The sequence below is a fragment of the Rhynchophorus ferrugineus genome, unplaced genomic scaffold (genome assembly GCF_030347505.1).
Source record: "Rhynchophorus ferrugineus isolate W39M unplaced genomic scaffold, kcgeb_rfMv2 rfM8, whole genome shotgun sequence".
NCBI lineage: Eukaryota > Metazoa > Arthropoda > Insecta > Coleoptera > Curculionidae > Rhynchophorus > Rhynchophorus ferrugineus.
Genome location: NW_027472587.1, coordinates 21,945,526 through 21,963,571, shown reverse-complemented (window position 1 = coordinate 21,963,571; position 18,046 = coordinate 21,945,526). Strand labels below are relative to the sequence as shown.

The 18,046-nt window shown below is 33.3% G+C and overlaps 3 protein-coding genes across 11 annotated transcripts; 2 read left to right on the top strand and 1 right to left on the bottom strand.

The window, feature by feature from the left end:
* The first annotated feature begins 399 nt into the window (after positions 1 to 399).
* LOC143200452 (MTOR-associated protein MEAK7) lies at positions 400 to 11,224 on the top strand. 9 transcript variants are annotated; one of them, XM_076410878.1, is made up of 10 exons: positions 404 to 496; positions 7,463 to 7,529; positions 7,645 to 7,844; positions 8,009 to 8,233; positions 8,287 to 8,431; positions 8,831 to 8,940; positions 8,994 to 9,252; positions 9,307 to 9,533; positions 9,589 to 9,792; positions 10,469 to 11,224. In XM_076410878.1, the coding sequence occupies exons 3-10, from the start codon at positions 7,713 to 7,715 to the stop codon at positions 10,568 to 10,570; spliced, it is 1,404 nt and encodes a 467-aa protein (XP_076266993.1). In that variant the 5' UTR covers positions 404 to 496; positions 7,463 to 7,529; positions 7,645 to 7,712; the 3' UTR covers positions 10,571 to 11,224. The 9 variants fall into 9 exon arrangements, with proteins under 9 accessions (XP_076266999.1, XP_076266993.1, XP_076266991.1 ...); XM_076410876.1 differs by lacking the exon at positions 404 to 496 and adding an exon at positions 7,190 to 7,407; XM_076410877.1 differs by lacking the exon at positions 404 to 496 and adding an exon at positions 7,237 to 7,382.
* Positions 11,225 to 12,541: 1,317 nt separating this feature from the next.
* On the bottom strand, positions 12,542 to 15,598 carry zda (zonda). Its single transcript, XM_076410875.1, has 7 exons — positions 14,701 to 15,598; positions 14,480 to 14,646; positions 14,212 to 14,420; positions 13,375 to 13,471; positions 13,124 to 13,318; positions 12,833 to 13,066; positions 12,542 to 12,777 (listed from the first exon to the last, which is right to left on the bottom strand). Exons 1-7 carry the CDS (start codon positions 15,140 to 15,142, stop codon positions 12,697 to 12,699), a joined length of 1,425 nt encoding a protein of 474 aa, XP_076266990.1. The 5' UTR covers positions 15,143 to 15,598; the 3' UTR covers positions 12,542 to 12,696.
* Positions 15,599 to 15,960: 362 nt separating this feature from the next.
* On the top strand, positions 15,961 to 17,834 carry Gbeta5 (guanine nucleotide-binding protein subunit beta-5). Its single transcript, XM_076410885.1, has 9 exons — positions 15,961 to 16,174; positions 16,224 to 16,360; positions 16,435 to 16,553; positions 16,641 to 16,767; positions 16,828 to 16,971; positions 17,029 to 17,169; positions 17,223 to 17,319; positions 17,389 to 17,555; positions 17,609 to 17,834. The coding sequence occupies exons 1-9, from the start codon at positions 16,060 to 16,062 to the stop codon at positions 17,618 to 17,620; spliced, it is 1,059 nt and encodes a 352-aa protein (XP_076267000.1). The 5' UTR covers positions 15,961 to 16,059; the 3' UTR covers positions 17,621 to 17,834.
* Positions 17,835 to 18,046: the final 212 nt, after the last annotated feature.

The following is an 18,046-nucleotide window of genomic DNA, read 5'->3' as shown; positions in this document are numbered from 1 at the left end:
AATGATGCTCGAAACTTTAAACTGTACGCGCGCTTACGATCGCGATTGTTTTATGACGCGAAGATGCACGCCTACCTTGCTTTTAAAACAATCGGTCGCGAGAGTGGGGACGCGTGAATTCCACGGCTGGCGCGATGTCCTATCGACTACGAATTCGAGGAAACCCGCTAGGGGTGTGATCTGTTTGCGCCAACGTTTCCACAGGTATTTCCCTCGGTCTCGACGGGACGAGTTCGAACTCGCGAAAAGTCGAATAGATAATTACGGCCGGTGCAAGATTATGTAAGTGTGCAACAGTTACAGGTCGGGTATCCGTGAACGGATTTGCCGAGAAAGTCCGGAGATCACGGACGTGAATCATCGAACTGGGTCAACGGTATACCGGGGATGTTCTGCAACGCCGGCCTGACAATCAGAAATTCCGAGCCGCGGTATTCCCCAGTACGTCCAGCGAAAAACCGGCGGACTTTTTTGTTTCCTTCGTTCGAGTTGCAAGGTAACTGGAATAATTAGACGAGTACCCGGTATTGCGTCCGTTTTTTTTTAAATTTTTCCGCAGGTGGAATTGTTATGGTTTCAGTTAATAATTGCCAACATTTTTTATCAAGCGTAAATATTTATAAACCGATGGCGAAAAAATACCTTTGTTATATTGCATAACCATCAATCAGGGAGGACATGATTTAGATTTAATTTAGTTTTAGCAGATTAGTACTTGTTGGTATTTTTTGATAAAAATAATGTTTGCATTTTCATCATTTATTATTATTTGTTCAATCTTATGGTGAAATGTGAAATTCCTAATCATATGATTTCATTTGTACGATTTATCAGAAAATTATTGGCAATTTTAATCAAACTTATTAAATATTATCCATTATTTTTTTGGACCGCTTCTGTATTTTGATTTGAATGTTTTATCTACCAAGAGGCATTAACAGAAACCATTGGAGTTCAGTTCGGTCAATGAAACGCGCGAACAACATATAATCAGGTCTTGATTCGCTTATTTTTGGGCAAGATATGTCATTCGAACGCTTGAAGGTAGCGGAGTTCGAGGACTTTTAACAAAAGCTGTAATTTTTTGTTGTGTCTTCATTAAATTCTCATCAAGAATAACTTAAAATTCAAACTTAAGAAATCATTACTTTTAAACGTCTGTACTAATAATTACCCATAGTTACAACGTCGTCACCACTAGAAAAGCCATTTTACTTTCCAGGATTTTAAACTGTTGCAACTCAGGATGTGACCAAGTCAGAACTCCACTGCATTAAGTACAAAAATTAAGCAAAAAGTTATCTGTGAATGGTTTTCTACATTATTAATGAAGTTGATCCACATGGCTGCTCTTTTTCTGTATATTTCCACAGATATTCTTGTTCTACAAGTAAATTACCTTTTGATCACATTTTATAACTTTTACAACATTTTGCTTTAATATTTATTTCATTCCATTTCATAATAACTCAATATTTTTTATATTAAACTAAATTATATACATCTATACAATTTCTTTACGATAGTAACATACCAATATTACATAAAGAAACACATTATACTTATATAAACAAAACAAATATTTTGTTCGTACAAAAAATATTAGGAATCAAAATATTTTTACTATCTATTATATAAAATCGTAACACTAAAAATAGCCAAAGATAAGCAATTATTCCTGGGAACTTAATTATCAATTTATATAATCAATAAGGTGCCTCAAGTTCTACTTGAACTCTTTACTTGATATTTACTGGAAATCTTTGTAATCCAGGAAAATTAAAAAAACAACAATTATTTTAACAATATCCTCGCTACATTTTTTTTAAACAAATACATAAATAGATTTTTATGATTATTTTAGTACACTGGATGATAAATGTATGTTGGTTTACCGCAACCAATATCAATTTAAATGATTAATTGTTTAATTGAGTAACAGTGGATTTCACCGGTCTTATTAACGTCTTGTTATCAGCTTGTAACAACCAGGGTTTTCCGAAGTTCGGTGTGAGGCGGCCGTTTTTTGAACTTTGTAGTTTACTGAATCGAAATTCCAAATTGCTGTAATTTTTCCATGTTCACGAACTGGCCGTAGAAAAACCAGTTAATTATCCTTTCTTTAATAACAAGTTAAACACAACACATTTATAATAACAACCGATAATAATTTACATTAAAATATTTAATTGTTTCATTGTTTAATTTTAAGTTAAAAAATTATGTCAAAGTTTAATCAGCTGTTTATAATTCTGTTGACATAAAAAAGAACGTCAGCGAAAAGCGACTTCTGGATTAGTCCACGGATTCTGGGGACATTATTAAAATCTCGAAATTAATTGTTACGCGACAAAATTAATTAGCTTATACGCACCAGAACAATTTAGAAACAATTTACAGACGATTTTTGGCAAATCATCGTTTCTCCTATTTAGCTTTAAACGACCCAGATGACCAGCGGTTTTATGTGGCGCGCGCGTATGCATGTAAACGATTTCAATTCCATGCTGACGTTCTTACTTATATCTATATTACTGTCTCTCTAATGATATAGTAGGCCTGCTTATCGACAAATAATGTAATACAAATTACAAAAATACAACCACAACATTACAATACAAATTATTAATTTAAACTAAGGGAATTTCCGAGATTCTGGTAGTCTAGGTTTATTTAATATGGTTTATCATTTGTTTATTTTATTATTTTATTTTATTTTATTAGGTTTATTATTTGTTCCCCCTTTCATATCCAACATTAGTGCATCAGCTTGAAATGAATATTTTACTGTTACATGTGTTGTTTTGGTGCTAATGTTTTATATGTCTATGATTTTTTTTAAGAACTATTAATGAATTTACCAATAAATTTGCCCGCTGAAAAAGATTTCTGTTTTCTAAATGACACTTTTACACATAAGTTCAAAGTGTATTATCAATTGAACTTATTTTTAAGTGATAGGGCATATAATTTTTTTTCTATATTTGTAAATAGGAACTATTTCGAAATAATTGATTGAATACTTTCCGGATTTTGCGGACACAAATATACGGAGGCTATATTTTTATACATGCTTTATTTCTTTAATATATTAATATATAACATAATTTTATATATACATTTCATTTTTTCATTAAGTATGCTTTACGAAGAAAGAAGTAAGTTTGGAAATACATTTGGCTAAAGTGTCAGTTGAAAATTAAGATTCTAGAAGGTAATTTTCGTTATATTTTGTTTCTTACTTTCTTACTAAGTTTGCTTGTTTTTGTTCTGGAAAATTCCTCGCAGGTGAACCTCGCGTTGGTCGGTTAATCGTGGAACAAGCTAATTAAATTCTTTAAAACATTCAGATAAACCGATATATTTCATGTTAACATTGCTATGGAACTAATGACTATAAAGCAAGTGACTGGACTGGATAGATGTAAGACCGGGTATTGAAAGAAGCTGAATACTTGACGTCTACATTAATTAATGGACTTAGTTTCCATTTCTAAATGTATAAATGTTTTTAAATGAATGATTACAGATAAACTGATTCGTTTGTATACCAAGAAATTACAGAAATTCTGCCAGAAGTTTGGCAAGAGGCTGTCAAGTTTTAAAGCTTATATATTTATAAATGTTTATTTATTTATTTAAAGCTTATTTATAGCTTATATGGAGACACCTGACATTACTTTTCCCCAACACATTATTTAATTTTCGCATATTTCAAGCTGATAATAAAAGTTTGTAAGGTGAATCACATTCTAATAGTTTTTTAGGTCATTGTTGATATATGTATTGTGCACTATAAAAATATTTAAGCGTCATGAACTTAAACATTAAATTGAATCGTTTACTATATAAAAAATAGATTGATTGTGATAATTATAGCAAGTCTGCACAACAAATAGAGATAGTGAACAAAAATTACCTAATATTTTATAACAATGTGTAATTTCTCAACCCAATTAACATAATCAAAAGGAAAAACACCAAATTTGTATAAAGTATCAAATTGATGATACATTCTGCCCTTCCTCCGACTCAACACCACGTTTGTCCGGCAATCTATCCTTTAAAATAATAAAAATTTTCAAGGACATCTAATTACCAGTGGCACAAAAACCGTACGCCCTACTCGCAGAATCGCCGTCGCGCTACGGAATCGGCTTAGTCATTTCGAGAAGCGTTGCGCCGTTGTCGATTGATTCAAAAATTAATTCGAGCTTCCCAAAAATCCTCTTGAGTCATTCGTTATCTCGAGAGAATTTGTATCGCTTGTTCGTGGAGAAAAAAAAACAAACAAACATCTAGTATTTTATTGTTGTTTAGAAAAAAGACTGTCGACAGTCTCCGTTACAATCACGGGAAATGTTCGTACGAGTTCGTGATAAGAGCGTAAAAAGCCGTTTAGCGGAATAGCAAAATTCGTCGAACTCGCGGAGGCTGCCGTTCAAAAATACGAGGAATTGTTACGGCGCTCCAAATTTCCAATTTTTTTTGTAGAAATTTTGAATTAAACATTTTCCACAAACCGTATTTTTGAGGACAATTTTGAGGAAATCTTGTTTTTGATTTTCTGTTCTCGGACGGATTATAATGGGAAACGCTCTATGTTTAATTATTCAGAAGGGTGTTTCATTTCCATTTCGTTAAAATGGCTTTGGAAATTGTCTTTACAATTTACAAAATTAGTTTTATTGGAAATAGTTTTTTTTTGACTTTTGATGATTTGGTGTGATGATTTATTTTAAATACGACGTCTTAGTAGTTCCCTTAATTAAAATTTAATATAAACGTCTAAAAAATAACTCATTAAAAATAATTATCCGTTAAAAAGGACAATATAACATCCTAAATACTATTTTCTGAAGGTATGCCGTGTGTTCCTAGCTAAATTATTAACCAAAAATTACAAATTACGAACTATTATGAACAAAATATAAATATTTTTCAATAAACATGAATGATTTATATATTAAAATATTTTTTAATCTCCCAGCAGAGAAATATGAACATTTCTTTAGAGTATTGCTGGATTTGCATTATATCGGTGACTACTTACGGCTTAACTCATACGAAAAGCGCGTAGATATCAAACTAAGACAACACTGAAATGAAAAATGGGTTATTATGAATATTCTTTTACCACTTTTCTGATAAAACTAAAATTCCTTAACTAAACTTAGAAAAACTGAATTAAATGATATCTACGAATCCTTTTTCAAGCCAACTTCAAATGTTTCAATTTTTTTCAATCTAGAAAATGTGTTTGGTCTAGCGTAATCATGTTGGAAGATAAAACTTTCATTATTGATCAATTATGGCTGCTTAAATTACATTCATTGTAGATACTAGAGACTCTAATAAAAGTTCATAACGACCATTTCCTATCCAATATCACCAAACACTTTGCAAGCGTTTGTGAAGCTCTTCTGCGTCTCGATTCAATAGTGATTCACAAATGGAATTTCGATCCATTGAACTTTTAACTGTGTGCTTTTAATGGTTCCGAATTGTTTTATGGCCGATGTTTAGTTCCTTGGCGATGTGACGAGATATATGTCCGTCAAATTAAACAAATTGACTTTCTGTAGTTCAAATCTGACCCCCTAGTGATTACTAAGTATTTGGCGATCTCAAAAGAATACTATAGAGAAAGAGGTCAAATGAAGAAATGATTTTTAAACGAAATGAAATGATGATATTTAAACCTATTTTGAAAGTAGATAAATCGGTCTATTTCATTTAAACGCATTCTAATAGTTGACGTATCATATTAATGCTAGATCAATTTTTGAGGACGCCAAAGAATGTTCACCGAGAAAATATTGCCTTATTTGGTAATTAAAACAGATTATAGGGCGGCCAGTAAGTGACTCACCTTCCAGGTATTTAGTATCATCGGCGGAACTGACTAGATTTTAGTCATTGTACCTTCTTCAAAAAAGTTTCTAATAGAAAAAAATTTTAAACAAGAATTGAATAAAATATCTGAAAAAATCAATATCTAATAAATATATTCTCTAACTGAATAACTAATATATTAATTTACGATAATTAATACATATTATCAACTTGCACTTAATATACCAACAAATAACATATAGAATTTATTTCGATAAGCTTTAATTGCCTAGTGATTAAAATCAGGAAATTACATACCATGGCCCGCATTAACTTGTCCAACTTGCAGTGACTTGTCGGAATTTCTCAAATATTATCACCCGAGCTTAAAAGTAAACATAACATATATAATGGAGACATAATATGTAATCATATGATTCATTTCATAACCTTGCACATTTTTGCTGTTTGAAATCACAATAAAAGGATTATATTAGAAATTAGATAAAAATGAACAGGTTTATAGTTATATAAATTTAAATAATGCGAAAAAATTTAATATAAGATCGCCAATATATAAACAATAACATTTTTTTACACAACAATCTTACAAATCCGATTACTATAAAATTACTTTAAATTTCAACAATAAAAAAAGCATACACTGTGATGTATAGCAGGTTTAATTTTAGGAAACCGTTTCCGTATGGATCCTTCCTGTTTTAATAATTATTCACGCACACACATACATATATCAGCGCTATACTGTATCACGTGTCCCTTCTCACGTGTTCCAACAAGCACGAACAAATTTTTATAAACGTCATCCTCCATACCTCCAAACGACTGACCTATCGCAATTACCCGTTTGTCTTCGAAAAATGTTATTTCCTCGGTCTACGCGATTACGCTCAAGTAGTTTTTTACATTTAGGGGAATAGGCTCCTTGACGTTGTACCTTGTTGTCAGTGTTCAAGCACGTATTCCCAAATTAAGACCCGCTGACCATTTAAATACGGCTGATATGGCAACGTTGTCATTCTTAAAATTCTTCGGACGACCAAGAGCTAAATCGAAAGCGGTCGCCTGGTTCTTAAATTGTTTCAAGGAAATATCGAAATCAAAGAGCCTTGTAACACCGACCAACTTTTAGAAAACTAATTCTATAATATAAACATTACACTTTCTTTGCTGCGAAAGTCAATTCTCACAGTTCTAATATTTTACTGCATTAATTATTTGTTTGGAATTTATTCATAATTTCTGACAAATTTTAAATAACTCTTTATAAAGACTAAATTTAAATTGTAAAAAATCAATTTAGTATCCCAGGCAACCAGTTATACACGGAAATATATACACCCAAAATTACATATAGAAAACATAAAAATGATCTATTAAGACGTCAAATCAAAGTTTGCAAACATTATCGCATTAATAAACTTTGTGTCAACGAACAGTACATACGGTATATAGTTCGGTAAATGATTAAGTAATACCTGTGGTCAGATAAGATTGTCAGTTTACTTATGGATTAAAAAAAATAGGTTTGCGATTTTGGTTAACCTAAATGTGATTGCTATTGATTTGGTTTGTTCTTTCGGTAATAACGCTGTATTATTTTTAGAATTGCCTGTGAAAAGTTGTCTGTTTTGCATTGAATTATTATTTCGTTGATTTTGCTGGTTGACAGGGTAAGTGCGTCATTTATTCACCCCTTTAAAATGTGTTTTATTTTAAGTTACATTGTGTTTATATTTCATATGTAAAATGTTTTAAATGTGTTTGTTAACATTAATGTGTTTTCAGGTTAAGCTTTTCTGACTATTTTATCTAATGTATCTGTGATATATTTATTAAAGTGGTGTATTCGGAACATGGGTGTGAATAGCAGCAAAAAGTTGGCAGCTAAATGCTCCTTTTTGTCCAAAGATGAACAGTTAATTGTCAGTAATTCTTTCAAATTAGCAAGTAAAAATTCCGAAAGAATCAAGGAAGATGAACTTACAGTATGTTTTTTAATAAGTTGTTTTAATCAGTTGATGTTTAATTTATACTTCAAGCGACCATCAACATCAGTTTTTTTTATATGAGTAGTTACTTTTATGTTATTGCAGACTATAATTATTGATTACTGTTATTTATAGTTATAAGTATGACATTTATTTCTCAGAAATTATGGGGATCTCAAATGGATGCCCGTTTACTACAATACATAAATAATTACCTGTTTGGGAGGGCAGAACAGAGAATGACCACTGTAGATTTGGAGAGGTTTGCAGAATTATTTGTATTTTGTACTAGAGGTACAGTTGATGAGAAAGTCAAAGTTTTATTAACATCTTTAGGTAAATCAGAGGAGGAATGCAATGACATCCCATACAATTTAGTAAAAGAGGTTAGTTGTTTTTTTGTTTAAGTATGTATCTAGATTTAGTGTTTTATTTTTAGTATGTAGAAACTATAGTAAGTTCATATATGAAGATACAGAAACTGAGTAATTCAAAACATTATAAAAGCTGGGCAGGAAAGGGATGTAGCACGCATACTCAAAATTCTCAAAGATTAGCGGAAAGTTTAACAAGGGATTTGGCTGGTAATAAATGTTTTAAGTTTTTCACACATTAGGTTGGGGAAAGTAATCTCGGTTTTTCACAATAGATTGCTTTAAATTTAAAAATAAAGTATATTTTGACGGTAACAATCCATGAAATATTCTAAATTATTGCGCTGTAATAAGCTGATAAATTAAATGAAAGACAAATTAAGCTTTGTAAAGAAGGTTCGCTTTACATAGAGCTACTTGTTAAAAAATTATGCAAATCTTTGGTTTAGGTTTTTGGGAAAGAATTCTGAGAATTTCTACAGTGATGGAATTATGGTCTTGCCAGAAATGACAAAAATATTTGACATTTAAAACCGAAATTACTTTTTCCTCAATCCGTTATCTAATTAATATACTAAACTCTTACCAATCTAATATTGATTGTTCTAGGCGATAGTGTTATATCCAGAAGGTTACTGGAAACATGGCTTCAAGGCAGTACAGTCCTTGGACAGTTGCTTCTGTTTGTGTTTATGCATTTATACAATATTTCGCACAAAGTAAGCAGATAATGTTATTTGCGACATTGGTTAATACATTTGCTTCTTCATAGGACAAGTCGGCAGCCGTGTTAAGCGAGAAACAACCCACTTCGATAGAGGCGGATCAGTCTTCTGTGGAGAGCGATGGGACCAAAGAACGTTCGCTGGTACCATACTGTCGAGGCCTGGACTTGATCCCGTCCTATCCCAGCATTTTAGACTTAAACCAGATCGTGTTTATTAACGCCCATCTGCCCCAACAATACCAGGTCGAATGGAGGTTCCTATTCAGTTCGGAAATTCACGGCGAATCTTTTTCCACTCTAATAGGTGCGATTTTTATTTAATGCACTTGGTGTCTATATTATGCGCGCGGATTTCCAGGTCGTATAGTAAACCAGGGACCTTCCGTAATCGTCCTGGAGGATCGCAGTGGTTACGTGTTCGGCGGCTTCGCTCCGGCGAACTGGACCTTGGGACCAAATTTTTTTGGAGACGACAGCAGCTTTTTGTTCACATTGTCGCCTCGCATGAGGATTTTCCCATCGACCGGATACAACCAGCATTTTCAGTATTTGAATTTGCATCAGCAAACGATGCCGAATGGATTGGTAGGCGTGGTATAAGCGCGAGGAAGCAGCCACACTAAAGGAACGGATGTTACAGGCGATGGGAGGACAGCACAATTTCTGCGGACTTTGGCTGGACGCAGAGTACGGGAAGGGTCACTCCAGCGAGTCGTGTACGACATTCTCGGGTTATCAACAGATGTCGCACACCAAAGAGTTTCATTTCCGACATTTGGAAGTGTGGGGACTGGGCCAACCCCCGCCAACTCCGCAGGAGAGAGGAGAAAGGGTCATTGGAAAGGTTAGTGACTCTTTCAGTATGTACGACACATATATAACAGAATGTTTGGTTTGGTTTTAAATTAAAATTCGACAGGTTTTCAGTCAACTTATAATTGTAACAAAATTAATTCTAAGTTTCAATTATACCTTCATCTGCCAGTTTGCCCTTAATGACCTTTAGTGGCTTATGGACCTTTAATGGCATTTTAATTGCATTTTTTACCCAAATTTCGATAATAATTGGTATTCATATTCCAATCGCTCAAGATTGAGTGCACACTTCAAGCCTCCATTGATGATCATATAACCTGAACAAGTTTCTGTCTAAATTTCAATATGCTAGGTTTAGCGATATTTCAACAATTGGTAAATTTCCAAATTTCATTAGTTTATGGCTATGGGTATTTCGAGCAATTTCAGTCCGCCTTTGATGACCTGACAGCTTGAACATTGATGCTTTTGCCTGAACTTCAATCTGCCTCTTTCTCCTGATAAGGAAGTTGATTCCTGGTAATCGACTGAATTCAAAAGGAGACAGTCTTATTACTTTATTATTTTTTCAGTATCCTATCGATTGTGTTAGTTACGAAATGTAATAGACGGAGGGAAATAAACAGATTATTTATACAATGTATTCTGCTTTATAATGTAGTCTGTTTAGTACGGTGTTCTCTTACAGGATCTCATTGTTACAGGGTGGCAGTATTTTAGATGGAAACGCCGAGAGCAAAGCCATGTTGAAGATGGCCGGCAAGACCATCCACAGCGAGGGTCTGCGAGAACCGCCCAACACATAATTCGGCCGCCGTCTCTCCGTATCTTTTGTGTGTTAAGAACCACCGATCACCAACGGGCGATCGCCGAGCGACGCTCGTCGCGCGAAAAGCAAAAGACAATCGGCGGACCAGTACGCACACGTATCTACTTATTCTTTCGTATGTACCGAACAAATGAATCACGCGTAAATTTAAGCTTTGCGAGCGGTGACTTCACTCTGTCAAGGAACACCAAAAATCAAAAAGCAAATCTTTGGACCAACTTTAATTCTCGTGTCGTGGACACTTCTAATACTTAGGTAACGCGACAGTAGGTTCTACTCGACCTTTAAGGGTCGCGTAGTGCGAAACGATCTGTTCAGCCGATTCGCATTCAAGCAGCACTTCTTCCCATCCGTCTCCAAAACTCTCGATGTGTCGTCTATCGTTATTCTAAATGAAGCGTAACACAATGCCTTAACCTTGGCCAACCGGGACTCGGGGCCGGACGATTCCGCAATGGAGGGCGTCGGCGACGCAAGACGTGCCAAAAAATACTAAATTAACTGTCACGGTTGTTTTTGTTTTTTAGCTGTTTCAATGTTGTTTATTATTATTATGCAAAGCACTTGTGTGATTTTTTATCGTTAGTTGACGAATTTAAATATATATGATGCTATTATACACACATACAATGTTTTTTGGCAATTGCTTTCCCACCTAATCTCTAATTATGATACGTCGACATTGGCGCGACTTACTTGAACGCAAAAACGCAACGTTTATATGGTGTCAGTTTGTTTTTGGCAATAAATATCAGAAGAAACGAAACAATAGCTGCCTTATGTTTATGTCCACAAAACTCTGAAGTAGTCGCTGGATTGAGTTGAAACGTTACACGTTTCACATCAACATATCAGTATTTTTATCAGTTTTTACTTACACGGGAAATTGTAAGTGTTGATGTAGAATTGTCATAGTTACCTTGTCACGGTAAACGTCGTTGCGAAAGAAATTATACGTTTGATTCAAATTTAATCTTAATAAAATGTTTTTTTGTTTAATTTCGGTTTGCCTATATTTCTGTCTGCAAAATCGACTTGATCTTTGAATCGGGCATTTAAGAGGATCTCGAGATTTAAAAACAAAAGAATTTAAAATTATTTCCTATGCTCATAAATGGTGAAAGTCAGATTATATCTGACATAATTTGTTTCAGCACTTTCGTTCATGTCAAACTGTAAACTGATTATATTATCTATTTTTGAAAAAAATAAAGGCGAGTTAATTTCATACAAAATGCTGTATTCAATTAATTTGTTTTATTTTGGAAATAATTTAATAATATTTGTTTTCTCCATAAATCTAAGTTCACTGGATTGCTTTTATTTTCTTCATTCATGTTGATATTTACCAACTAATCACATGACTGTTACAAGTCATCTTTCAAGTTGTTATTATTATTTTTTAACCGACGAAACTGAAATTTAAGTGATATTTCCATGAAAGTTTCGTAATCAAATACATTTCATGACAAAATATGATTTTAAACAACGTTGACTACTTTCTGAAGGACATAATCATTTTTACCTAATTACACAATTATTTTTTATTTAACCTTGGATGAATCCATTTTCGTGATATGCTGTCGAATATGACCATTAAATACAAAATAATTTTTGCCTGCTCACCTATATTTTCATTAAAAAAATATTAAAAGCTATTCTTGACAAAAAATGTTTTGTTGAACAAGGTAATCAAGTAACGACAAACTCTAACAAAGTAATTATAGTATTCATCAGTTGTCAGTTGCCCTTTATTTGAGAGCTAAAAATGATCATTCCCGAGTGTTTATCTACTAGGTCCGAGTCACAAAATATTCAAATCTGTATATTTTGTGGTCCGAGTTGTTTGACATTGCTGACGTTCATTTTTTTTTGTCTAGCACTCTAGCCTACTAAATACTTATGCCTATTAGGAAAAATTTGAAAAGATAAGTAAATAAAATAAAAATACATTTAAAAAGTGTACTACAATTAAAGAAAACATTCAACCCCAATGACATATATGTGATAAAACAAATCTATAATCGTAAAGAAAAATGCGGGTAACGTAAATCAATCTGATACGAACGTTGATGGATGTGTGGTAATTGATCTTAACTGTTTCTAGGCGTATTTCATCTTGTACGCTATAAGTCCGGCTACTCCCAACACCACCGTAGCCCCTAAGCTGGTCCAGAGATGGAACTAGAAATAGAAAACGATTGAGTACATTTTCAACCTACCTCCCGCTGTTCTTTACCTTGCTTCGATTTTTTCCGTCTTCTTTTTCCGACGGCTTCTTCTTCGGCTGATTGACGACGCCAGATCCGCCAAACATCCTCCTGGCATATTCCCGTTCAGAATTCTTCTGCTTCTGGATCAACAGGTTGACGTTGTTAATTTCTTTGGTGATCGTGGCATCTTCGGGATCGACGCTTTTTGCTTTCTCTAGTAGTTGTAGCGCTTGAGACAGGTCGTTCTTACTGATGTGAACCTAGAAAACGAGATCTCGATGGAAATCGGCCGTCGCATTGGAATTTCGAGCGTTTACTTTCGCTTTTCGATAGAGGGCCTTTATATTTTCCGGCTGGCATCTCAGCACCGTTTGCAACGACGTGAGAGCTTGATCGTATAGTTCCATTTTAATCTGAGCCGAGGCCATGTTGTTGAGGACTTTTAAACGGTCCTCCAACAGTTCCTGCAATTCTCCATCGGTAGGTTTATATGTCTCCCTTTCATTCTCCACCTATGTTTTTAAAAAAACTAAATAAGGTAACCGACCTCAACAATACATATAATTACCTCATCCAAAAAATCCAAAGCTCTTCGATAGCATTGCACCGCTAAAGTATTCTCGTTTCTTTGATACCACCAGTTTCCCCTCTCTCTTTTTTTGTTGCTAAAACAGAAAAGTTAAGCGAACATAAGTGAAATAATAAGCATGATGACAGTAACGGTGAACTGTTTTGACATTACAATTGCCATTATTTTATTGTGGTAACCATATAAATACAAAGCATAACAATTCTACTATTTTCAAAAGCCAATGGGAACTATGTGATGACACGCTTTCCTAAACGCCACTTTGGCAAATGTTTAAACTACATACTGCCTATATTTCATAACTAAGACATATAGTAAAAATTTCCATAAAAAATACGTATTTGATGTTATCGGAATAAAAGAATGATTTTTACGTCTATTGAAAAATTGCCAAAATAAATAGAAACATAAAACTTCTAAGATATATGTATTTTTGGGTGAAAAAAAAACGAAAATTCATGTTGAATTGCTTTAGATTCTATAATTTTTAAAAAATGCCATATAAGTAGAAATACATTTTTTGAAAATGCACTTTAGATTGTATAACTTAAAAACAGTAGGTCTTATAAAAATTATTATACTACTATTTGATTCAACGGACAATTCTTTATAATCTCTGTAATTTTCATTATTTTTCTTGAACGGCTTCAGTATTTTTAATTTTCACTAATAGACGACGTTGCTATCTTAAAGCTTTGTTCAATTTTTGTATTTTGCAGAAATAAAATTTATTTTGAGTTATGTAAATGCAAAAAAACAGTGTGAAGTTGTTTTTCAAAGCCAATTACCATGGCTATTATCAATAACTAGACTTACCCGATTTTACGTCTATCTTGTATGGAAAGGCTATCAAAATCTGCCTCTTCTTTAACATCAACTAATTGTATATCATATATCACTGTTGCTTTAGGAGGAATGAGTGGCATCAAACCTCGATCACCAAAAGCCAGTCTTGCCTGTACTTTTAATAATGAATGTTCTTTTTTATTCATGAGTCCTACCGCGACATCTAAACCTTGTATAACCTTAAAATTCACATGCATACGATACTATGAAATTTTTTTGACAACCACAATTTACTCACATCTGCTTCGCCTAAACACATTTCAAAATATTCAGCCTGATCTACTATAACATCACTATCACTTCCTTCCACTTTACATGTGTACTTTATGAAACACCTCTCTGATCTTTTGGGACGAGTGTCAGCTTCTCCTTCTTGTAGAATTTTTTTCAAAATTACACCAGAACCTTAAACGTTTCACATTCTATTAACCGTTAATTGAAATGGTTAAAGACCTTTACCTAAGATGTCTTCCCATTCTGGTTTCTCAACTGGTTCATTTTTTGAGTTTAAGTGACATTCAACATCACCATCATTTATACTTGTTTGAATTTTGGAGTCTATTTGGTTTAATCCGTTTTTCTCATTATAACTGTCATCAGTTGTCTTAATGTCCTCTGCTGTGACTTTATAAAAATCGCCGGATTTTACATCTTCATTCGTTTCATCGCTATCCACTTCACTGTTAATGGATTTTAACAAAGAGGAATTGACCATATTATCATTTAAAACATCAGTATTCTTTTCTGTGGATATTTCTTCCAAAATCATTTTTTCACTCTCACTTTTAATATCTCCAACAATTTCATCATTAGTTCTAGCATTTTCCATAAATTGCTCCGTAATTAACTTATCTTTCTCGCGAGAGGACATTTCATTATTTTCTGAATTATTTTTCTCCATAATAATAGAATTTTTCTGTGGAATCGCTAGATGTTACTACAGCACTCAATTTGGTAGACAGTTTTTTTTTACCCTAAAATTACTGATAAAGCCGCAGAGTTACAAGAACAAATTTTATCGCTTAGTTGAGTACTGTTTAATTTTGTTTTGGATTTGGTTTCCTGCGAACATGACAGAAATTTTGACCTTTACATCTATGGTGACAATCATAACCAACTTTCTAGGGAGTCCAGTAATTTATTAGGATAGTAATAAAATAGGGTATAATTTTAGTATCGCATATATACATATTCATTTCATTGTTTCTTTAAAGCATGCACGAAATTATTTAATATCCGTGATATTTAAAAAACAGGATGACATTTAATTTAATTTAATTCGAATTTCCCTCATATTTTTTAGTTTCATGCATAGAAAAAATATTCATGCTATGTCTTCTTTTTTGCAACTGTCCGTAAAATAAATTAGTGTTGGGCACATTCGATATATCTTAAAATGTAATCTTAAAAATCCTTGAAACTAATCGAATTATAACATTGTTAAATAAAAAGTTAAAAAACAAAAAGTAAGAAAGATGCATAACTACTGTCAGGATGGATAGATTTTAACAATGTCATTATGCCAGTTTTAATTTTTTAGTTAAGTTACATTTTTAGGAACTTTAAATTTGCTGAAAAATAAGTATTTGTTTATATTTTATATTGCCTTATTTTCTATATTCTATTTATTAAGCATTGTTGCATTCGATCAAATATCTGCAATCGATATATATCGATGAATAATTCATAATCGAATGACACTCAAATAAATGACATTTTAGAGGCTAACTTCTATCTTAACTATATTGATTTTGTAAACAAACTTTTAATTTTCTTTTGTAATCGGTAAATATCCGCAAATTTAGTAAATTTGTTTACATGGATATCGATAATAAAGCTACGTCTTCGGAGACGGTAGAGTCCCTTCAGAAAGAGGCTGAAATATTGAAGAAGCGTTTAGAAGAGGAACGTCAAAAACTGAACGATGTCTCCTGTATGTCGATGTTTGTAACCTTACGTTGTTGCTTAAATAATAATTTCAGTGGAAGCCGTGGCAGAGAGGTTGGATTGCGTTAGTTGTCCGAATATCAAGCCCCGCCGGACGCTGAAAGGACATCAAGCTAAGGTCCTATGTTCTGATTGGTCTCCGGATAAAAAACATATTGTGTCATCATCTCAGGTAGGCAGTAAATTCAACGAAAGGACTAGTAGTTATAGGAAGAGGCAGTATTTTGAAGGTGTCGGTTATTTTAGGATGGTAAAATGATTATTTGGGATGCACATACCACTAATAAAGAGCACGCCCTCACAATGCCCACTACTTGGGTGATGGCCTGCGCCTATGCGCCATCTGGGAATTTTGTGGCTTGCGGGTAGGGCTATGGGCTTTATTTAATTTCATCTTATTCAAAAATCATGGATTTCAAAACATAATGAGTTTGATTTCAATTTGGTTTTAGAGGTTTAGATAATAAAGTCACTGTATACCCATTAGTACTGGATGAAGATGTCTCACAGCGTAAAAAAACTGTGGGCACACATACAAGTTATATGAGTTGCTGCATTTTTCCTAATTCAGATCAACAGGTTATTAGATATACAATAATATAAGAAAATTAATAGATTAAAATAACTTATGTTTAATAGATTCTTACTGGTAGTGGTGATTCTACTTGTGCTCTTTGGGATGTGGAGTCTGGGCAATTACTTCAAAGTTTTCATGGACACTCAGCTGATGTAATGTCTATTGATTTGGCTCCTTCTGAAACCGGCAACACCTTTGTATCCGGGGTAAGTTTTTCAAAGGGACCTTAATATAATTAATAATTGCTTTCTTTGTTTGTTAAGAGTGTGGACAAAATGGTATTAATTTGGGATATGCGTACTGGACAGTGTGTGCAGTCATTTGAAGGACATGAATCTGATGTGAACAGTGTCAAATTCCATCCCAGTGGTGATGCTGTTGCTACAGGTGGTGATGATGCAACTGTACAATATCAAAAAAATGTTTACCAACTATAATGACTAAAACTGGTTTTTAGTGTAGACTTTTTGATCTAAGGGCTGATAAAGAAATAGCTGTTTATAGCAAGGAGAGTATCATATTTGGAGCAAATTCAGTGGACTTTTCTCATTCTGGTAAGTTTGTGAACTTGTGTAATTATAATTATACAGTAGTTACAATTATCTACAAACATGTTTTAACAGGTCGATTATTATTTGCTGGATATAATGACTACACGGTGAATGTATGGGACACATTGAAGTGTGTCAGAGTATGGTTGTTATATGGTCATGAAAATAGAGTAAGTTGCCTGCAAGTTTCTCCTGACGGTACCGCTCTCTCTACTGGTTCCTGGGACTGTACCTTACGCGTAAGTGTATAATATACTGTTTACAATTTCTATACTATTCCTTCCTCTCATAGGTTTGGGCTTAATGTGTTTTTCAACGCGTACCTGCAATAGATATATTTCGTTCCTTATCGCGATCAACTGTGTAGCTTTTCAGTTACAAATCATATCTAATATCATGGATCAAAAACGTTTTCTTTATTTCCATTTAGGAGTAGTTGCAATGTTACTGGATAGTATTAATTTGTTGCTATTATTGTAAATTAAGACATAATAAATGTTACTTCAAATCAAAACTGATTGATGAACTTTAATTTTCCTGTATTAGATAAACACATAGGAAAGCTCTTTTTATTATTGAATATGGTGTTTATTTGTAGTTTTAACCCATCCGAAAATGACGAAAAATAAAACATAGTTGTCATAGACGACAAAACAGATGAATGATGAAAAGCGTGTGAAACAATGGATGAAACAAAAAATACTGGATTTTTAAATATAGTGGGTAACAT